General features: G+C 42.1%; 1 protein-coding gene and 1 long non-coding RNA gene across 2 annotated transcripts; one reads left to right on the top strand and one right to left on the bottom strand.

Annotated features, from left to right (window-relative positions):
* Positions 1-15,116: 15,116 nt before the first annotated feature.
* Positions 15,117-19,151, bottom strand: LOC115198276 (RING finger protein 227-like). The gene is made up of 2 exons (XM_029760142.1): positions 18,603-19,151; positions 15,117-16,303 (listed from the first exon to the last, which is right to left on the bottom strand). The coding sequence occupies exons 1-2, from the start codon at positions 19,054-19,056 to the stop codon at positions 16,245-16,247; spliced, it is 513 nt and encodes a 170-aa protein (XP_029616002.1). The 5' UTR covers positions 19,057-19,151; the 3' UTR covers positions 15,117-16,244.
* LOC115198277 (uncharacterized) lies at positions 18,209-21,314 on the top strand. Its single transcript, XR_003879197.1, has 2 exons — positions 18,209-18,456; positions 20,790-21,314. It is a non-coding gene; the product is annotated as an uncharacterized LOC115198277 (long non-coding RNA).
* Positions 21,315-23,856: the final 2,542 nt, after the last annotated feature.

Consider the following 23,856-nt stretch of genomic DNA (forward strand, 5'->3'; position numbering starts at 1 on the left):
TTTAACTTTGGATTGGAGATGTTTGATGTGAGTCTGGAAGGAGAGCTTACAGTCTAACCAGACACCTAGATATTTGTAGTTGTCCACATATTCTAAGTAAGAACCGTCCAGAGTAGTGATGCTGGACGGGCGGGCAGGTGCAGGCAGCGATCGGTTGAAGAGCATGCATTTAGTTTTACTTGTATTTAAGAGCAGTTGGAGGCCACGGAAGGAGAGTTGTATGGCATTGAAGCTCGTCTGGAGGGTTGTTAACACAGTGTCCAAAGAAGGGCCAGAAGTATACAGAATGGTGTCGTCTGCGAAGAGGTGGATCAGAGACTCACCAGCAGCAAGAGCGACATCATTGATGTATACAGAGAAAAGAGTCGGCCCAAGAATTGAACCCTGTGGCATTCCCAGAGGGCTGGACAACAGGCCATCCGATTTGACATATTGAACTCTATCAGAGAAGTAGTTGGTGAACCAGGCGAGGCAATCGTTTGAGAAACCAAGGCTATTGAGTCTGCCGATGAGGATGTGGTGATTGACAGAGTCGAAAGCCTTGGCCAGGTCAATGAATACATAACCTTCATAGGATAAGTTGTAGCAACCTCAGATAGGGAACATTTGAGTATCATGTAGTAGCCTAAACCTATCGCTGTTATATTGAGCTGGGGGAATGGAATATGAATGACAGTCATCCAATATGCTGTAATTGAAATAAGGCAATGCTCATAAAAAAAACGCCACTGTGTGATGCAGATCCTCATTCACATGACACACATCCAATGAAGAGTACTTACATTTTGGAGTTTTTCTTTTGCAAGACTCCATAAACTGGTCAACATAGAACATTTTGCCAGGAATCAAACTCTACATTAGAATACCGTCTCCTTCCCATACTAAGATAGTGTGTTGTTTTTAAAGCTTTAGATTTCTGTCTTGTGCGCTGGCACTAAGGAGATAAATATGTTTTTCTAGACTGATAAAGATCTGAACTCGAGATAATAACCGTACTGTTTCATGCATTTCAGTTAATCAGGTCGCAGTTGTAAATGAGAACTTGTTCTCAACTAGCCTACCTGGTTAAATAAAGGTGAAATAAATAAATACAAAATAATCACCCTTTCCTTCACATTCTCCTTGTTTAATCATTTCCATTCTATTTGGTGCACTTGTTTAAGTTAATTTCTTATGAAAAGGTTGAGGGTAAACTTTGCTGCAGTGCAATCAGCAGAATTACTACAGTTCAAACTAATATGGATATAGTCAAACCCAGCAAATCCAATACTTCTGGCATCTGAAGTAATTTGATCTGCAAATGCCACAGCAGACTCAACCATTTCTAATGTATTTTCAGCCCCTTTTCTCGCCCCCCCAGCCTCCCTTCCACTCTTTCACATAGTGTACTTAGCCAAACAAAAAGCCTTTCTCTTTCTTTCTTTCTTTCCCTCCCTCCCTGCTTCCCTTTTTCGCTCCCCCACCCCGTAATCGTACTGCATGGGGAATGTGGAAATCATTTTTGATGTGCCTAGTTTATGTAATGCTGCGTACGTAGTCAACTCGGTTACTCTGTCATTTATGTATCAGAGAGAGTAAGAGAATGAGTTAGAAAACATAAAACTGCCACATGGAGCGAGAGAGGGACAGGGAGTAAGAGAGGGAGGAGAAGAAGGAGGAGGGGAAGAGGAGGAGATGACTGGGAGGCCTATGCTTTATTTTCCTTGAAAGCTCCCTGAAAACCACAGACACATGGTACAGAATTCCCCTCAGAGTGAGAGAAGGAGGGGGGCCAGGGGGAGCCAGTTTTAAAGAGAAAACATGTCACACACACACACACACACACACACACACACACACACACACACACACAGATACATACACACAGATGCATGCACACACAGACTTGCACATACACATTCATAGGCATGCACACGCTCACGGGCACACAGAGAGAGAGCTTAGAAAGACCTGCCAGTTTACCTTTGCTTTGTAACGTTCCAAATCAGACAGGCATAGTTCATGGGACAAGAAAACGCTCCCCTTACACAATATGGCTTTAATGGGTTTGAACTCTGAAGGAGACTTTAATGGGAAAATCGACTGTTCCACTTTCCAGGAGTATTGGGGTGGGGGGGGGGGATGCTGTAGGGGAGTTGCATTAATTCAATGTACAATGTATTTCAACTTGATTGACAGATCCCTCAAGCTTACCCCTAGCCTTGGCCCCCCCACTGCTGGATCCTGAATGGAAGTGGGTATTTTGGTGAGGCTCACTCGCTGGGAAAAGGTTAAGGGTCATCCTTCATAAATGACTGTTAGCGGTGTAATTTGAGCAATAGCATGGACACATGGAACCGTGCTAAATCACTGGTGGCTGGACCAAAGCAACAACATCCCTGTACTTGTGAAATGTTTGACTCTTGTTGATTCAGACTGTGGAAAACTCACAGTAAAACCAAACTAAACTGAGGCCTATGGCTATTCCAGCAATAATGGTTATTATCCAGTAAGTATTATGTGCAATGAATGTGTTTTATAGTTTTCTTTCATCTTTTTGAGTTGTGTTCTTTCCATATTTCTCCAGATTCCTGTAGTAAGTAACCTAACATGACACTTCTTCTACTAGGGGAAACCAAAGGGAAATGACAAGAAAAAAAACCCACCCCTTTTGGTTTTCAACGATAGCACATGCCACCTTGTGGATAAACTAAGCACTTGGAAAACGTGAACATCCGTCATAGACTCCAATGCAAGTCTAGACATGCTATGATGATGCTTCAACTGGACTGCATTTAGGCCTATGTCATCTCGTCAAGAAAGAACATTTCAACACATTTTTTCCATCTCAATTGACCTATTTTTCCATCTCAATTTGTGTGTTCTCTTTCTGGCAGCAAGGTCAAATAAACCACACTTTTGATAAAATAATTTGTAAAATAGACTCTCATTTTGGCATTATCATAAAATGATAATGTAATTTTGTTGGACATCATCATAAAAATAATTTCTTACAAAGGTTTGAAAAATAAACTGTCCATGTTGTTTGTCAACTCAGGGACCAGCATGCCAAATCCTCCCCACTCCTCAAGCCCTGATAAGGGATGGAAAGTCTGTGTTAGCTGATTGGAGAGGGCCTCTCTGGCTAAAGGGGACTAAACTGATGGGAAAACTATCATTTTATCAACAACAAAAAGAATCCAATGTCTTTCTCCTCCATAATTTCCACCAACTAATAATCCCCATGACAATATAAAGACATTCTTCCTAAACAACCCTGATATTATGTTCAGTGGACCATGTGTACGTCCCAAATGGTACCCTATTCCCTATATAGTGCACTACTTTTGGCAAGGGCCCATTGGCCTCCAGTCAAAAGTAGTGCACTAAATAAGGAATAGGGTGCCATTTGGTACACAGTCCGTGTCTGACCCTTGGAGGTTTCCCACATTGAAAATGTATTGGTTTTATTTTAGAATGGGCCTCTTGGGGTGAGATGTTAAACCATTATTTATTATAATCTATAATTTTGTCTGTTTACTGTATTTTGTCCTTGGGATGTCAGTGCTTGAAGTGTATAACTGTTGGTTAATATAATAAATGTATAGGCTAAGCCCATGCCAGATATGGATAACCAGATAGACGTAAATAATTAGAGACTAAAAGGTTATTGGTGAATTATTCAATGTGTGAATATGATTAATTCCACATATAGTACATTCTTCCCAAAGAGAATGTATAACTGACATTACACATTAGCAACACTCTATGAAGTCACCTGTATAAAATATACTTAAGTATCAAAAGTAAAAGTGTAAATAATTTCATATTCCTTATTGAGCAAACCGGACCACACCATTTCGTGTTTTTTTAATGTTCGGATAGCCAGAGGCACACTCCAACACTCAGCCAGCATTTAAAATGAAGCATGTGTGTTTAGTGAGTCCACCAGATCAGAGGCAGTAGGGATGACCAGGGATGTTCTCTTGATAAGTGTGTGAATTGGACAATGTTCCTGTCAAAATGTACTTTTTTAACAAGTACTTTTGGGTGTCAGGGAAAATGTATGGTGTAAAAAGTGTATTCTTTTCTTTAGGAATGTAGTGAAGTAAAAGTTGTCAAAAATATAAATAGTAAAGTACAGATATCTATAAAAACTACTATAGTAGTACTTTAACGTATTTATACTTAAGTACACCACTGAAATTTACAAGCACAACAATATTCTGAATAAATACTTGGGAACAGGGCTATGGGGCCAGGTCACATTTTTCATGAATTCAAACCAGACTTTATTGAGGAGAGAACCTGCAGATGTCCTCAAATAGTTAAGTTCTGATGCCTCTTCAGATTCAGGCATTGTCAGTAGACTGCAGAGGGCGCATCCGACCCATCTAAAGGTACATTTTCTTCACTTATCATGCCCCGTTTCACACTAATGAAGACCCCTACCTTACTTTGGATGTCCCGTTTGACACTACTGACATCCACCTCTCCACTCTGAGCAGCATCAGCTTCACAGGGGAACAGTGGGAGCGGGACAGCCTTCAGGTCCCCTCCTTTACCTTGGGGTGACCACGACCCTCTGGGTGTTGGTTGATCCTTGTCCAATGCACCTCCATCTTGGCCTGACGCTGTGGTCGTGGATGTTTGGCTTTACACCGGGTCTGAAGCCTCCCTTGGGTCGGACTCCACTGAAAGAGGCACTTCCTTGGATATCGTTGGAGGAAGAGGAGGTATCGGAGGAGGAAAGATGATTTTGGCCCTTCACCTGCTTTCCCTTGACAGGTTTGCCCTTTATAACACTGCTGGTGGGGTTGCGACTCTCAGCGAGGTCAGTGGTGCTTGGATCTGGTTAGATTTGGACACCGGGAGGGCTTGGGTGGACACTGGAGGCAGAGATGGGTGTAACTGGGGGTGGATGCTCTTCACTGGCCTCAACTGATCCAGAGACAGGTGGAACCTTACTGGGGGTGGGGGTGGTTGTGGTGAGAGGCACATTTTGGGCACCGAGGTCAGCATCGTTCTTTGTCCTGGGTTGACCCTGCTTTGCCCATATGTTTTTGGAAGCCCATGAAAGCATAGCCGTTCTAGCTTTTTGTGAGTTTACCAGATTTGTACCAAATGGGATTGCTTGACATTTCGTTGCTTTCTAAGTCATGCAGGGGAGACTTGTGGTCTTCATAACTAGAGTGATCATCAACAGTTTTGTGAGATAGAGCACTACTTTGGCTCTGATCGGCAGATGTATTAGTGGAAGTGGGCTGGATTTCAGCAGGGGAAGATCCAATATGGCTGCCTAAGGACCTAGTTTAGCCTGGGAGCTTTATGTCCAGATCACCTTCATTCTGTTTGGACCAAGAACCTTTGGGCCTTCTGTAAATTCCAGACTCCAACTTTTCAAATTTAGACTTGAAAGGGGCTGAGCGTATTGGACCAGGTTTAGCCTCTCCAGTGGTAGAACTGACATGGACATCATTGTTGCTGGGAAGACCAGAGCTTGGCTGGATGTTGTTTAGAGTCTCACTCTGGGGAGATGGTGGTTGGGTTGGGGCTGGTTTGAATCCCTTGAAACATGCCAAGTTTTAGCACGGTTATCCTTGCCAGGTGTGTAGCTGAGAAACCAAGGCCTACTAACTCTCTGGGTAGAGCGAGGCATGTCGGAGGTAGTAGTCTGCACTGAAGAAGACATGAAATTGCTGGGGGAATGCAGGCTGCTTAGAACAGAAGTATCAGAAGATTGTTGGACCACACTGGAGATGGAAGTTTCAATGATAGGCACATTCTGGATTGCAGCGTTAGTGCCCTCCATCTGTAGTGAAGCAGAACTGCAGGGAGAGGTGCATTGAACCCCTTTGAGCAGAGACACTGAAGTTCTTGAATTGCCTGAGACCTGACGTGTAGGAGCTGTGGTTGGTGTCAGACCTTACCACTTTAGAAGTAGGTAACATTTTTCTATGTTAATTTCCACCATGTGCGGAGTCTGTATTGCTAGAGACAAAGTTATCTTCTGTGGACATAAGTTGGACTCCTCGTGGGCCTGATTTGAATGTCCTTGGGACTAGAGTATCGATTGGGGCAGGGGAAGCTCTAGTGGAAGCTACTCTATTCCTCGGGTCAAAGCCATACTTTTTAAATATGGATACCTACTGACAGAACCCATTTATATGTCCCTAGGTGTACCATGGTTTATCTCCAGACAGTACTTTGACTCTTTGCAGTGTTTGTGTTGATTGAAGGTCTGATAGCAACAGAGGGTTGGTCTTCTTCACTCACGATGAGAGCCAATGTTGTCTTGGGAGCTTGATATTGGAACCCTCTGAACCCAAAGTGTGTGTGGATGTTTCAGGCTTGTAACAGCATGTGGCTCCTGCGTATTGTGACCTCTGGCTCCTCCGTTTTGTGACCTCTGGATGAGTTTCTTAGCCCAGAACAAACAGTAGCTACTCTTGGTTTTGAAAGACTGGCCACGGGCAGGACTATAAGGTGCAGTTTTTCTCTCTGCAGGCTCAGAGGGACTTGGGTGGGTTGAATTGCAGTGGGAGCTACTGCGTTAAGGAAAGAACCAAACCTACTATGAGGTTGAATTCTGCTGAAAGCACTTCTAGCCTGAGTATCTACCACTTTAACAGGGGAATAGCATATAGGGCTACCTCCACTTTGGGCAAAGCTAGCACTGTCAATTATGGAAGGGTTTGGTGATACTAGTAGTATGTTGGGCTTCACTGGTACTGTAGCATCTACTTTAAAAAAAAAAGCTGATTGGCTCAGAGTTGGTGGGTGCACTTGTTCCTGTCGTCCATTGGCAGACTTAAAGGATATAGGGTACAATTGAGAGCCTATGTAGCCATAGCCCCCTTGCGACATATGTGGATCTTCTAGGCCCATGAACACTGGGGTTTCCTTCACTTTGGGTAGAAGAGGAGGCACCAAGTCAACTGATTGTCTTCACTCCTTCACTAGAGTCCTTATGAGTGGTTTCAGAGGTGCTAGAAGTGGGTTGGGATTCCCCCGAAGAGGTAGGAAGACAGAATCTTTCTGTACTTGGGTTTGTCATTGTTGCTTACAGGGTTTTCAGCCTGTTGAGCTGGGATGGGGGTGTGTTCAACGACAGGAGAGCCAAATCTGTCCTTGACAGGTTGCAAACTACTGGGGGCAACATGGCTACTTTGTATCACAGGGTTTTTGACTGACTGAAAGGTAGCGGAGGCTCCCCAGGTTCTGGGGACAATTGGGCTACCTAGGCTAGAAGGGTAGGTACGGTAATGGACAGTCTTTTTAGGCACAGAGCTATTTGGAAATCTGCTTGAACGACTGTTGAGGGGCTAATACTCCTCTCCATCAGGGGGACCTTCTCTCTGGTTGGCCACAATGTTGTTGGTCCCAGGTTGGATTCCTGATCTTAGGCTAAAGATCCTCTGAGCCTGGCCAGTTTGGAGATGGTTGGGGACCGGTTGACTAGGGCTAAATCTCAGGCTGTGGCTGGGGTTGTAGAGAGGCCTCCAGCTTCTGAGCTCCTCTGTGCCAAGAGAACATCCTTTTTCCTGTACTGTTCTGCTGCTTATGGCTACAGGGAAATGAATAAGTCACATCATTCAGTTTCATAAAACACGTTTAAGTATAATTTATGTATTTCATTATAAATGTCTGAATACTAAAACCTCATTCAACACATTTCTAAATAGTGATTATCAAGTTATGGTATAAATTGTCCTTACATGACATTTAATATTTGTTTATAGGTCACTAATAAAGTAAGATATGGCAGCTATGGAAGTTCATTGAGCTTGTTGATGTTTTCAAACACATAGCCTAAACCATCATATCTGGTCAAGGTAAACAATTTCATGTCACAAGATATCTTGAGGTCAAGCATTGACAATTTGATAAACACACAAATCATGTAAGGACACAATCGGAACAATAACCCTGAGTGCCTGGATATTGTTAAACATTTGCCCAACTGTTGTGTATTTAGGTCTATAAGACAAACAAAAACTATTTGAACTTTATGGACATAGGTCTAAATGACCCAAAACAACCTTTGCTCACTTTTTATGCAATAAGATAAGCATGATAATTAAATCAAATCAAGCTTTATTTATACAGAACATTTCAGACATGGAATGCAATGCAGTGTGCTTAACAGGAAAAAATCTATAAAAAACAAATAAAAGCTGAAATATTTACTGTACAACAAACATATGATAAAAAATAAAAGATTTACACAAACTGAACGAAAAGCACCATAAGGAAAAGCAAAGCTATTCCAGAGGCTGGGGGGGATAATAAGTAAAGGCTGCCTCCCCATGCCTCTTGGTCCTAGGCTTTAGGATAGTTAAAAGGCCAGTGCCAGAGGACCTGAGGGACCTACTGGGTACATAACTTAAAAGCATGTCTGACATGTATTGGGGTGCACAATCATGGATTGATTTAAAAACCAATAGAATAATCTTAAAATGTATTATAAAACTCACAGGCAACCAGTGCAGAGACCTTAAAACCGGTGTAATGTGTGCTCTCCGTCTGGTCTTGGTCAGTACCCGTGCTGCAGCATTCTGAATGTTTTGCAGTTGATCAATGGCTTTCTTGGGTAGACCAGATAGGAGAGCATTAAAGTCTTCAAGCCAGAGTCTCTCTGTATCAGCCTGAGAGAGAAACAGACGCATCTTGGCAATATCCGTCAGGAGGTAAAAAGCTATTTTGGTCACATTCCTAACGTGTGATTCGAAATTAAGTATAGAATCAAAAATAACACCTAGGTTTTTTACCTGGTGTTTTATCTTTATTGCCTGTGAATTAAAATGTGTGGCTAGATTCTCTCTCTGTGCTTTGGCTCCAACAATAAGTACCTTGGTCTTGTCTTGATTTAGCTGGAAGAAGTTGTGAGTCATCCAAGTATTTAAATCACTAATACAGTTTAATAATTTATCCGTGGAGCTAAAATCTTCTGGTGACACAAAGGTAAAGTTGTGTATCGTCTGCGTAGCAGTGAAAATCAATGTTGTGCTTTCTGTTAATGCTGCCAAAAGGGTGACATAGGATATATATATATATATATATATATATATATATATATATATATATATATATATATATATATATATATATATATGGTCTACCCAAGAAAGCCATTGATCAACTGCAAAACATTCAGAATGCTGCAGCATGGGTACTGACCAAGACTAGACGGAGAGCACACATTACAAGGGTTTTAAGATCTCTGCACTGGCTGCCTGTGAATTAATGTGACAAGATCCTGAGGCCCATTGTCGTGCCATTCAATCACCTCATGTTTCAGCATGATAATGCATGGCCCCATGTTGCATCTCTATACAATTCCTGGAAGCGGAACATTTCCCAGTTCTTCCATGGCCTGCATACTCACCAGACATGTCATGCATTGAGCATGTTTGGGATGCTCTGGATTGACGGGTATGACAGCGTGTTCCAGTTCCTGCCAATATCCAGTGACTTCGCACAGCCATTGAAGAGGAGTGGGACAACATTCCACAGGCCACAATCAACAGCCTGATCAACTCTATGCGAAGGAGGTGTGTCGCGCTGCATGAGGCAAATGGTGGTTTCTGATCCACGCATCCCATGTTTTTTTTTAAGGTATCTGTGACCAACAGTTGCATATCTGTATTCCCAGTCATGTGAAATCCATAGATTAGGGTCTAATGAATGTATTTCAATTGACTGATTTCCTTATATGAACTGTAACTCAGTAAAATCTTTGAAATTGTTGCATTTATATTTTTGTTCAGTTTAATTGCCTTGTTATATATGCCAAGTTGCTCTCCAATGGTGGAAAAAAGTACTCAATTGTCATACTTGAGTAAAAGTAAAGATGCCTTAATAGAAAATGGCTTAAGTAAAAGTGGAAGTCAGCCAGATAAATACTACTTGTGTAAAAGTATAAAACTATTTGGTTTTAAATATACTTACAGTAAGTATTAAAAGTAAATGGAATTGCTAAAATGTACTTAAGTATCAAAAGTAAAAGTGTAAACCATTTCAAATTCCTTATTTTAAGCAAACCAGACAGCACAATGTTCTTTTTTTGACGTACTGTATAGCCAGGGGCACACTCCAATACTCAAGACATGCTGTAATTTACAAATGAAGCATTTGTGTTTAGTGAGTCCGCCAGATCAGAGGCAGTAGGGATGACCAGGGATGTTCTCTTGATAAGTGTGTGAATTGGACAATGTTCCTGTCAAAATGTACTTTTGTGTGTCAGGGAAAAAAGGACATTATTTTCTTTAAAAATGTAGTGAAGTAAAAGTAAAAATTGGCAAAAAATATAAATAGTAAAGTACAGATACCCCAAAAAACTACTTAAGTAGTACTTTAAAGTATTTTTACACCACTGTTGCTCTCTCAGAATATCATAATGGTCCTGCAACTTTGACTTTCTCCAATTCCGCTCTGCCTTTCTACAATTTCTCTTTAATTGATTAGTTTCCTCACTCATCCAAGGGGCTCTCCATTTGGATGTGTCCTTCCTCAAATTTACTGGAGCTATGGCATCAATTGTTGTCCTTGCTATTAAAGTTATTAACTAAATCATCACAAGAGATAAGGGGCGGCAGGTAGCCTAGTGGTTAGAGCGTTGGACTAGTAACCGAAATCGTTCTGCCCCTGAACAAGGCAGTTAACCCACTGTTCCTAGGCCATCATTGAAAATAAGAATTAGTTCTTAACTGACTTGCCTAGTTAAATAAATGTAAAATTAAAAAAACTTAAACAAGCATAATACTGTACATTTTCTCTCTCTCACCACTTGATGGAGCTAAACAACTAACATCTACAGCAGCTATCACCAGACACACAAACAGAAGTCTGTAAGGACAAAATAAAGTTTTATTACAATAGTGCACTGACTATTGTGAGAAAACGGTCACTTTTCTATATATAAATGTTAATGATATCAGTAACTTTCATTAGGTTAGTGACATCAGTTACGTTACTTAAATATAATTCAATTTCTCAATGCTATCACAATACAAAGTGTTGGGAAATAGTCTGTTGAGATGTTGAGGCTACTTGAATAAAGGCCTATTGCAGTCAAATACGTGATTTCTCTGTATTTTATATACACTGAGTTTACAAAACATTAGGAACACCAGCTCTTTCCATGACATAGACTGACTAGGTGCGAGCTATGATCCCTTCAGCCTTGTTCACACTGCAGGCGTTAATGCTCAAATCAGTCTTGTTTTTCAAATCCGTTTTGGACTATCATCTGTCCCAACAGAAAGTTACAGGTGACCAAATCGGATGTGTGTGCGTTCAGACAGCAGTCATTTGCTGACATGGCTACGCTAATTGTCCTAGTAATGACGGGTGTGTGTGCAGTGGCGTAGGCTGATTGGTGGTGGTGCTCATGCTTAGTTCCTATCACTCAGAAGTTATGTAGCAGTTAAGGTGACAATGCCTCCCATGGACGTTTCCCAGTTGCTTTGAATGGTGAAAATCAAAGTGTTCGAACACTTCAAAAGCCTCAAAGGACAAGATGATGTAACTTTCAAAACAAGTACGTTTTGGCTGGTCACAGCAGTCAACTAGCTAGCTAGGTAGCTGTTTAGCTTTCTAGCACATCCACTAAATTGTAAACAATTAAGTTAGTTAGCGACCACATGTCCTTGTCAAACTATCAACAGAGTAGCTAGCAAACAACAAGATCTGCCAAATAACAGTTTAAAAGCAACTTCAGGGCAAATAAATCAGATTTGACCGTTCAGACGAGCGCATGGCCAGGAATCAGATGTGTATCGGACTTCAAACCACTTAGGAAGGTGGCTTGAAATATCAGATTCCATGTGCTTTTTGCTGTTCAGACTACATGAATAAGAACAGATTTGAATCAGATATGCAATGTTTTTCACTTCCAATCTGAACAAGTCTTAAGAGTCCTTGACACCGTTGCTGACCATCCACCAACCAACCAAAAGACAGAAATGCAGACAACACTGCTCAATCGGAGAGTAGTAGATTGTAACTGACAAACAAAGATTTCAAGGTAAAAGCCTTAGAATAGGCCAGGGAATCAAGTTAGCTCTATTTGTTACATTTCTATTTTCATTCTGCAATCTTCTGAATCTTTCACCTCACTGAACACACCCCCAGGCTCATGTGAACACAGGTACAACCATTCATGTGGATTGCCTCCTCCAGAATTTCGGAGGAAAATTATACGTCATAGTAAAATTCAAGGGAAGGCATTAACCTGATGGAAACTTGGTTAATGCCTTTCCTAATTTGTCGGCAAACTTTTCAAATGTTGACAAAACAAAATATGCTAGACAAGATGGGATCTTTTTGTGTTGGTCAAATTAATTATGAGAGAAATTGTGGTGGAAATGCCTTTATGTGCAAATATGGATACATACTGAACAAAAATATAAACACAACATGCAATGAGGAAAGCAGTCAATTAAATTAGGCCCTAATCTATGGATTTTACATGACTGGGAATACAGATACGCATCTGTTGGTCATAGACACCTTCAAAAAATGGGCCTCACAATGAGCCTCAGGATCTCGTTATGGTATTTTGTGTATTCAAATTGCCATCGAATAAATGCAATTGTGTTCGTTGTCCGCAGCTTATGCATGCCCATACCATAACCCCACCACCACCATTGGGCACTCTGTTCACAACGTTGACATCAGAAAACCTCTCTTTTTTTCTGCTCATGAAACATGGGAAATACACTTAACGTGTTGCGTTTATACACTGCTCAAAAAAAATAAAGGGAACACTTAAACAACACAATGTAACTCCAAGTCAATCACACTTCTGTGAAATCAAACTGTCCACTTAGGAAGCAACACTGATTGACAATCAATTTCACATGCTGTTGTGCAAATGGAATAGACAACAGGTGGAAATTATAGGCAATTAGCAAGACACCCCCAATAAAGGAGTGGTTCTGCAGGTGGGGACCACAGACCACTTCTCAGTTCCTATGCTTCCTGGCTGATGTTCTGGTCACTTTTGAATGCTGGCGGTGCTTTCACTCTAGTGGTAGCATGAGACGGAGTCTACAACCCACACAAGTGGCTCAGGTAGTGCAGCTCATCCAGGATGGCACATCAATGCGAGCTGTGGCAAGAAGGTTTGCTGTGTCTGTCAGCGTAGTGTCCAGAGCATGGAGGCGCTACCAGGAGACAGGCCAGTACATCAGGAGACGTGGAGGAGGCCGTAGGAGAGCAACAACCCAGCAGCAGGACCGCTACCTCCGCCTTTGTGCAAGGAGGAGCAGGAGAAGCACTGCCAGAGCCCTGCAAAATGACCTCCAGCAGGCCACAAATGTGCATGTGTCTGCTCAAACGGTCAGAAACAGACTCCATGAGGGTGGTATGAGGGCCCGACATCCACAGGTGGGGGTTGTGCTTACAGCCCAACACCGTGCAGGACGTTTGGCATTTGCCAGAGAACACCAAGATTGGCAAATTCGCCACTGGCGCCCTGTGCTCTTCACAGATGAAAGCAGGTTCACACTGAGCACATGTGACAGACGTGACAGAGTCTGGAGACACCGTGGAGAACGTTCTGCTGCCTGCAACATCCTCCAGCATGACCGGTTTGGCAGTGGGTCAGTCATGGTGTGGGGTGGCATTTCTTTGGGGGGCCGCACAGCCCTCCATGTGCTCGCCAGAGGTAGCCTGACTGCCATTTGGTACCGAGATGAGATCCTCAGACCCTTGTGAGACCCTATGCTGGTGCGGTTGGCCCTGGGTTCCTCCTAATGCAAGACAATGCTAAACCTCATGTGGCTGGAGTGTGTCAGCAGTTCCTGCAAGAGGAAGGCATTGATGCTATGGACTGGCCCGCCCGTTCCCCAGACCTGAATCCAATTGAGCACATCTGGGACATCATGTCTCGCTCCATCCACCAACGCCACGTTGCACTACAGACTGTCCAGGAGTTGGCGGATGCTTTAGTCCAGGTCTGGGAGGAGATCCCTCAGGAGACCATCCGCCACCTCATCAGGAGCATGCCCAGGCGTTGTAGGGAGGTCATACAGGCACGTGGAGGCCACGCACACTACTGAGACTCATTTTGACTTGTTTTAAGGACATTACATCAAAGTTGGATCAGCCTGTAGTGTGGTTTTCCACTTTAATTTTGAGTGTGACTCCAAATCCAGACCTCCATGGGTTGATAAATTGGATTTCCATTGATTATTTTTGTGTGATTTTGTTGTCAGCACATTCAACTATGTAAATAAAAAAGTATTTAATAAGATTATTTCTTTCATTCAGATCTAGGATGTGTTGTTTAAGTGTTCCTTTTATTTTTTTGAGCAGTATATTTTTGTTCAGTGTAGAAGTAAACTTGGAGTCACGGGTTGATATATTGTGTGGTCCTTCCACTACGACTCAGGAAAGCATGCAGTTTCTTAGGCTACAGATGAAATAAATTATGAACTTCACAGGGTGGTGAAAGTGCATGGTGATGAGCTTTATGCTCCTTTCCAATGGTAACATGATGATCGATGCTTGGCTGCTGTTTGACAAATCAAAATAATCTCGCTCTTTTGTCTATAATCTCATCATGTAGGCTATACCCGCAATGTATTTGCAGATTGCATCTGCAAGTTGTTGGCTGGCGCGCAACTTCCAAGACCAGAGTGGGCACATTGGCTATATAACACAAAACATTTTGTGACAAAACCATCAGTAGAATTGAAAATAAGATGGAAACCCATTAAACGTATATTTTCTATTCGGTAGCCTACTAGGGAATTTAACCCGCAGAAGAAATGTTTATGTGGAGTACGTCATCACGCACATCTTTTTATTTGCAACAAGTCAATTTGATCGAAACATCTCTGGTGGGAAAATGTGCATAATGTTTTTATGCCATTGTTGAATATTCGCATGAAAATCTGTTGCTAATTGGATGGAAATGTAGCTTTTGTGAACATTTATTTGGTTGATTATTGGATAGGCCTATATGGTATGAGCTTAAACTCTGTCTTCTAATCATAATAATGGTAAACCGAGCAGAAGTTCATAACTGTATCCTTTATTCACCTAAATGATGAACTTATTCTTATCAGTTACAGCTGCAACTTATTTATCCAGGCTATAGATGAAAATGAACGAACAAGACAATAATATTGGTATGCCTATATGCTTTTATTACAACAAAACGTAGGCCTACAAGAGGTGCACAATCAATGAAAGTGAATGAAATAAATACACTGAATTACATATTGAATTATATTTAGTTTGTGCTTGTGAACTTAGCACCAACAATATTAAATACGGATTCTAATCGTTGGAAATGGAAAGTCATAGGGTTTGGCCGGGGTAGGCCATCATTGTAAATAAGAATTTGTTCTTAACTGACTTGCCTAGTTAAATAAAGGTTAAATAAAATAGGCTACTTCAAAGCACCAAAGACAATTTCATACAAAAACATTTCATTCGGTAGCCTCATGGCTTCAGAGAAAAGCCTATATATGGTCTTGTCATTTTCGGCCTTTACAATTCTGTTTCACCATTGTGTTTATGTTTGGTCACCACCAAATTATGACATGCAAGTGAGAAGAAATCGACATTTAGGCCTAGTTGGCTATTATAGAATACATTGGCTGCATTTACACAGGCAGCCCAATTCTGATATTTTGTTTCCCCAATAATGGGTCTTTTGACCAATCAGATCAGCTCTGGAAAAGATCTGATGTGAAAAGATCTGATGAGATTGGTTAAAAGACCAATTAGTTAAAATAAGCTCAGAATTGGGCTGCCTGTGTAAACAACGCTATATTCCTGCTAGTTTATTCTTACAATGTGTGTTTCTTTTTACAATGTGTGGAGAAAAAAAAAACTTATATCCAACTTTCCTCAAATTGACCAAATTCACATCCCATCTTCCTAATGGTGTGCTGCCATCTAGGATCACATGGTAAAATCACGTGGAAAACTGGTAGGCTGTATGCGGACTAGGGAGTGAGCTTCAGAAAATGTATATTTAAACATTGTACAGCCCGTACCGACAGGTAAATAGGATTATAGAATTGCCTTCAGTGACGGGTAAAGTTTCTTGTAAATAAACCGGAGGGCTGGTAAATATGTTATTCGGGGTAAGGGATGTCGCCTTCCTATATTCTTGCTTGTTCCAACTGGACCCGCCAGTCTTCTACATTCTAAATACTGTAGCGTAGGCTCGTGGACAGCAACGCCCTCTCTCTGATCAATCAGGTGCAGCAGCAGCTGATTACTTTTTTCCAACGAAGTCCTCATCAAATGATGTAGCATGACATCATGGCAAGGTCTCGTAGGTCCTCATCAGTCATACAATCTGTAAGGGGAGAATAAATATGTAGACGTATGAAAAAAAAACTATAAATAGTAGGCTTTTTTGCATAGCCACGGGAAGTAATCTGGAGAAAAAAAAACATATATACAGTGCCTTGCTAAAGTATTCATGCCCCTTGGTGTGTTTCCTATTTTGTTGCATTACAACCTGTAATTTAAATGAATTTTGTTTTGGATTTCATGTAATGGACATAAACAAAATAGTCCAAATTGGTGAAGTGAAATGAAAAAAAAACTTGTTTCAAAAAATATTAAAAAACAAAAAACTGAAAAGTGGTGTGTGCATATGTATTCACCCCCTTTGCTATGAAGCCCCTAAATAAGATCTGGTGCAACCAATTACCTTCAGAAGTCACATAATTAGTTAAATAAAGTCCAGCTGTGTGCAATCTAAGTGTCACATGATCTCAGTATATATACACACCTGTTCTGAAAGGCCCCAGAGTCTGTAACACCACAAAGCAAGGGGCACCACCAAGCAAGTGGCACCATGAAGACCAAGGAGTGCTCCAAACAGGTCAGGGACAAAGTTGTGAAGAAGTACAGATCAGGGTTGGGTTATAAAAAAATATCAGAAACTTTGAACATCCCACGGAACACCATTAAATCCATTATTTAAAAAAATGAAAGAATATGGCACCACAAACCTGCCAAGAGAGGGTTGCCCACCAAAACTCACAAACCAGGCAAGGAGGGCATTAATCAGAGAGGAAACAAAGAGACCAAAGATAACCCTGAAGGACACTGAAAGCTACACACTGGAGATTGGAGTATCTGTCCATAGGACCACTTTAAGCCATACACTCTACAGAGCTGGGCTTTACGGAAGAGTGGACAGAAAAAAAGCCATTCTTAAAGAAAAAAAATAAGCAAACACGTTTGGTGTTTTCCAAAAGGCATGTTTGAGACTCCCCAAACATATGGAAGAAGGTACGCTGGTCAGATGAGACTAAAATGTAGCTTTTTGGCCACCAAGGAAACCACTGTCTTGCGCAAACCCAACACCTCTCATCACCCTGAAAACACCATCCCCACAGTGAAGCATGGTGGTGGCAGCATCATGCTGAGGGTATGTTTTTCCATCAGCAGGGACTGAGAAACTGGTCAGAATTGAAGGAATGATGGATGGTGCTAAATACAGGGAAATTCTTGGGAGAAACCGGTTTCAGTCTTCTAGATATTTGGGACGGAGGTTGACCGTCCAGCAGGACAATGACCCTAAGCATACTGCTAAAGCAACACTCAACTGGTTTAAGGGGAAACATTTAAATGTCTTGGAATGGCCTAGTCAAAGCCTAGACCTCAATCCAATTGAGAAGCTGTGGTATGACTTAAAGATTGCTGTACACCAGTGGAACCCATCCAAGTTGAAGGAGCTGGAGCAGTTTTGCCTTGAAGAATGGGCAAAAATCCCAGTGGCTAGATGTGCCAAGTTTATAGAGACATACCCCAACAGACTTGCAGCTGTAATTGCTGCAAAAGGTGGCTCTACAAAGTGTTGACTTTGGGGGAGGGGGTTGAATAGTTATGCACGCTCAAGTTTTGTTTGTCTTATCTCTTGTTCGTTTCACAATAAAAAATATTTTGCATCTTCAAAGTGGTTGGCATGTTGTGTAAATGAAATGATACAAACCCCCCAAAAATCTATTTTAATTCCAGGTTGTAAGGCAACAAAATAGGAAAAATGCCAAGGGGGGTGAATACTTTCACAAGCCACTGTATATACAGTACCAGTCAAAAGTTTGAACACACCTAGCCATTCAATGTTTTTTCTTAATTAGTACTATTAATAGTTTAAAAAAACTATGAAATAACACATATGGAATCAATTAGTAACCAAAACAGTGTTAAACAAATCCAAAGATATTTAATATTTGAGATTCTTCAAAGTAGCCACCCTTTGCCTTGATGACAGCTTTGCACACTCTTGGCATTCTCTCAACCAGCTTCATGAGGAGTGCTTTTACAGTCTTGAAGGACTAAAAATAAAGAAAACCCTGGAATGAGTAGGTGTGTCTAAACGTTTGACTGGTACTGTATATATTTCACAAAAGTAGTGCACTGGGCCTTTAATAGTCCTGTGTTAGCGGACACACAGACGTCTGCTGCGCAGGCAACCCCGCTATGCTTCTTTAGGTAGGTACAGAATATAATAATTTAAGTAGTGAAAATACCATAACAGTAGCCATAGGCTATAAATATAATCTAATTGAATATGAATAGTCGTGTTTTATTATTGTGAAAACTAAATTACAGTACTGCAATAGAATAGAGCAATTTACCCGCTCTCCGTTGGTCATGATTCCGAGTTAATTTGCCCCAGACGCGCCTCAGCGAACAGCGGAACCTTCCAACTATGGAACCCGAAGAGGAGTCCCTTTCCTCGGCTGAGTTCTCCTGAGAAGTCTCATCATCCTCCTCATCTTCACTATCCTCCTCGTCGTCTGTCATGCTTAGTACGCCAGATAACACCATGCGCTCAAGAATACCTTCGTCTACCCGAAGCGCTGCCCTCACTTTACCCGAGACCGACGTTGTGTACCGGCACAGTGGGCAAACAATTGTCTTGTCCAGCCGCGAACATTCCTTCCTGGATTCCACTTCACATACCGAGGGTCGAGAAAGAGTCACGATACAGCTCTCACAAAAGCTGTGCTTACACTGTAACTCACGAGGACACCGACGATCCGTGTTGTAGCTTCTGTAACAAATTCCGCACTCATGTTCTGAACACATTTTTGTTTCTCTTTGGGTGCTGTTTATTCAACGAGAATGAACTATCGGAATGATGAGACTATGAAGCTACAGTGTGTTTTGATTTTTAGAGGGGGAAGTGCGTGGGAGGAAGGGACTCACTTGACAGCTTGCCAAACATACTGTCAACAGATGACTAATCTTTTAAAATACAGTGATGTCATCAAAGAGAGAGGCAATTCCCACATAGGCTCATCACTTGTTTATTTATTTGTATTTTATTTAACCTTTATTTAACCAGGTAGGCTATTTGAGAACAAGTTGTCATTTACAACTGCGACCTGGCCAAGATAAAGCAAAGCAGTGCGACACAGACAACACAGAGTTACACATGGAATAAACAAGCCAATAACACAATAAACAAGTCAATGACACAGTAGGAAAAAAAGAAAGTCTATATACAGTGTGTTCAAAAGGCATGAGGAGGTAGGCAATAAATAGGCCATAGGAGTGAATAATTACAATTCAGCAGATTAACACTGGAGTGATAAATGAGCATATGATGATGTGCAAGTAGAAATACTGGTGTGCAAAAGAGCAGAAAAGTACAAATAAAAACAGTATGGGGATGAGGTAGGTAGATTGGGTGGGCAATTTACAGATGGACTATGTACAGCGGCAGCGATCGGTTAGCAGCTCAGGTAGCTGATGTTTAAAGCTGGTGAGGGAAATAAAAGTCTCCAACTTGTTAACTGTTAACACAGCCGCAAAGCCAAATTAACTACAAAGGCATAAGGTTAGCAGTGTGGTTAGGGTTTACAATCACATTTTAAGAAGGTAAATGATAGAAATGGGCGGGGTTTAGCCATAATTATGACTTTGTGGCTGTGTTAACTTGTGACAACCCTCACATTGTTGAGCCATAACCCTTCTCCCACTCTTTATCCACACTTCCTTTAAACTGTATATATAATAAAGTTAGTAGGCCATTCTGCTACAGTTTGGCCATTGTCTGTCTGATATTATCACAAACATTTCCAAGATATAATAGAGAACCATAAATGTAAGACAAAGTGCTTGAGTCAGGGTTTCCTGTCTTGTGAAATACAGTGATTATGATATTATTCTGCATCAAGCTGGACCCTGTCTGTGCATCTGTCTGTATGTCTTTCTGTGGGGAGAGGAGAGACCGGGGAAGATACTAGTGAAAGTCTTTATAGAATTCCAGATTCCTTGGTAAAATCCCTCTGGGCTTTTTCGTTGATGACATCAGACTACTTTGTAACTGCACCAAACAGGACAGAACAGGAGTGAGCCATGACTAGCCTGGTTGCTGTCTCTGTTCAGCTATTACATTAAACTCCTTGCCACTACCTGCCATTTCCCATAGACAGGAGTGGGGAGTGGAATGTTAGCTAAAAAGACTGGCACCCAGACTAAGCTATGACTGTAAGGAGATCAGACTGACACAACTTCCTATGCTATCCCATAGCCTATCTGCTAATACCATAACCCATAAATAAACCCACATCAGTCACGTATGACCTAGATGTCTCACTGTTGTCTACTCTTATTAGTCACACTGGCTCAGACACCCTTGGAATTCCATCTCATTTGACATGCCCTTGATCAGCTTAATAAACTTCGATATTAAACAAGCTGATAGTTATACCACGTGCTCTGCAAGAATCTGTTATGAAAACACAACAACAGATACTATTGTATATGTTTCTGTTGGCCCTCTGTAATCCCTCTACTGGCTTTTCCCTTCCCAGAAATCCCAGCACCTCCCTCTTCCTGACACTCTCTGGGGTTTGTCGGGTTGAAGACGTGACAACAGTCTTCTGTCTCCACAGTAATCCTCCAGACAAAGCCCTGGACCTATCAGGTGACCCGGGAACTCTTTTCATGGAGATTTCCTCCTCCTCCTACAGTCAAAGCCAAGAGTGACGGGATCTTGGGAAGGATGAGACATCTGAAAGAATCTAGACAGTACTCTTTGATGTGTTGTGTCCTCCGGAATCATTTTTCCTCTGTGCTTAACACCTGTAGATTTACTTACCGTAAAAAGGGATCCTGTATGTAGTTATGTTAAGAACAAAACAGTTTAGAACTTGTACTGAACAGAAAAAGCGGCATAGGGCTGGTTCCCCGGACCCAGATAAAGCCTATTCCTTGACCAGAAAACATTTCAATGGAGATTCTCACTGTACACTTTACTTTCCTTTACATTCTCTTTCTCATTCCCTTTCTTGTTTCCAGTTCAACCCCATAAAATAAACAAATGACACACTGTTTGACCTTTGTCAGGGGAAATACCTAGATTCCTTCATTTGAAATAACACCCACATGGGTTCATGTCTATTTTGAAAGTGAGTCATCCTATAGTGAGTGAAAGATTGCAACATCCAGTCTTGCACGTACAGTATGATGACTCAATACGCTACGACCTCATGAACTGTCATACATCACCAGACACGCCACATTGGGTTTCTTCACTGTACCCAAACCAAAAACTGATTGAACGCGCTGCTCAGTTATGTACAGAGCCATGTCATCATGGAATGCTCTGCCACCAGAGGTTAATCAGGCAAAAACCAAGTTTAGCTTTAAAAAACGGATTAAAAAAAAACATAGCTTTTCTCAAACATGGCTTTCGGACAAGATACCCCCCATGGCTATACAACTCAATGGATTCTCCTTTCAGTGAGTGGACAGGTCAGTGGAGTCAGGGAAATGAAGAGCGGTCTGCCTCTTCATCAACAACAAATGGTGTGCTGACTAGAGCGTAGTGGAACTCTCGACCCATTGTTCACCCGTCTTGGAATACCTGATGGTCAAATGCCGACTCCACTTCTCGAGGGAGTTTTCAGCTGTTATCGTGACTGTTGTATACATTTCACCTCAGGACAAGAAAAACAACAATCTGGAACATAAAGAACTGTAAGAGACTATCAACACGTCTCCGGCGATAAAGACCACTGTTACTCTTCCACAAGCAAGCACACAAGGCCCCCCCATTCAGCAAATTATATCATGACTCTGTACTCCTCCTTCCTGTTTACAAGCAGAAGTTCAAAACAGGAAGTACCCGTGACTCGCTCCTTTGAGAAATGGTCATCAGAATCAGAGATTATGCTACAGGACATCTTTGCTAGGGCTGACTGGAATATGTTCGGTCTCTGCTGATAAAAATCAACAAGCTTATGACCTTCGTCACCGGCTTCATTAGGAAATGCATCAGCATGAAAGTTTGCTGCTTTCCCAATCAAAAGCCCTGGATTAAGACCGAGGCTGGCGCTAAGCTAAAGGACATGGCTACCGCACCCAGGGCTATCTCAGACAACCCTGAGGCTACGGCTGAGGACAGGGGCCAAAGGAAGACCCAGCCGTGATCTGCCCAATGATACCTCTCTACCAGTTGAAGTCAATACATTTTTATGCACACTTCGACAATAACAACACCGTGCCATGCGTGAGGGACCCTACCGACCCAGAGGACTGGGTGATCTCGCTCTCCAAGGCCGATGTGACTAAGGTCTTTAATCAGGTCAACATTCGCAAGGCCTCGGGGCTGGACGGTATTCCAGGGTGTGTTCTCAGAGCATGGGCAGAACAGCTGGCAGGCATATTCACAGTCATTTTCAACCTCTCATTGGCCCAGTCTATAATCCCCAAGTCTTAAGGTTACCCCCATCATTCCTGTTCCCAAGAACATTATAGCTTCATGAAACAACAACTACCGCCCTGTAGCACTCCTGTAGCGCTCACACCTGTAATAATGAAGTGCTTTGAAAGGCTGGTTATGGCGCACATCAACTTCATCATCCTAGACACCCTAGATCCACTCCAATTGGCTTACTGCCCAACAGATCCATAGACAACCAAATCTCAATTGCTCTCCACACTGTCCTCACCCATCTAGATTATCACCTTGGACTTAAAATGGTCCACACACGCACACAGTCTGTTTAAAAGGTTTAGCATGGGCCCTCAAATCCTCAAGAAGTTTTATAGTTGCACCATTGAGAGCATTTTGACTGGCTGTATCACTACTACAGAGGGTGGTGCGGACAGCCCAGTACATCACAGGGCCGAACTCCCTACCATCCAGGACCTCTATATAAAGCAGTATGAAAGGAAGGCCTGGAAAATCATTAAAGCCACCCAAGCCATAGACCCATCATACTCAACTCTGGACCTCGAAGCCAGTTCCACAGCATTTTTTCATTGTTCCCTTTAATCAGGAACTGATCTAGACCTGGGACACCAGGTGTGTACAATTTATTATCAGGTAGAACAGAAAACAAGCAGGCTCCGGACGTCATAGGGTAAGAGTTGAATACCCCTGCCATAGACTGTTCTCTCGGCTTCTGCACGGTAAGCGGTACCAGTACATCAATGATTACTGCATTGTTGGGTTTAGAGCTTGCAAGAAGGCCATTTCACTGTACTTGTACACGTGACACTGAAATTTGAATTGTCTGCATCCCGTGGCCTCATTACTGGTGCCCCCCAGGGCTCGGTTCCAGGCCCTCATCTTTTTTCTCTACATAGCAAATCACTCGGCTGGTAGCCTAGCAGTTAGAGCATTAGGCCAGTAACCAAAAGGTCGCTGGTTCAAATACCCGAGCTTACAAGGTGAAACATCTGGCGACGTGCCCTTGAGCAAGGCACTTAACCCTAATTTGCTCCAGGGGTGCCATACTACTAGGGCTGACCCTGTAAAAACAACACATTTCACTGCACCTATCTGGTGTATGTGACAATAAAAAGCTCCATGGTCTCTCCTATCATTGCTATGCAGATGACTCAACTATTTTTGTCATTACCCCCTTCTGA

This window comes from Salmo trutta, chromosome 8 (genome assembly GCF_901001165.1).
Source record: "Salmo trutta chromosome 8, fSalTru1.1, whole genome shotgun sequence".
Lineage (NCBI taxonomy): Eukaryota > Metazoa > Chordata > Actinopteri > Salmoniformes > Salmonidae > Salmo > Salmo trutta.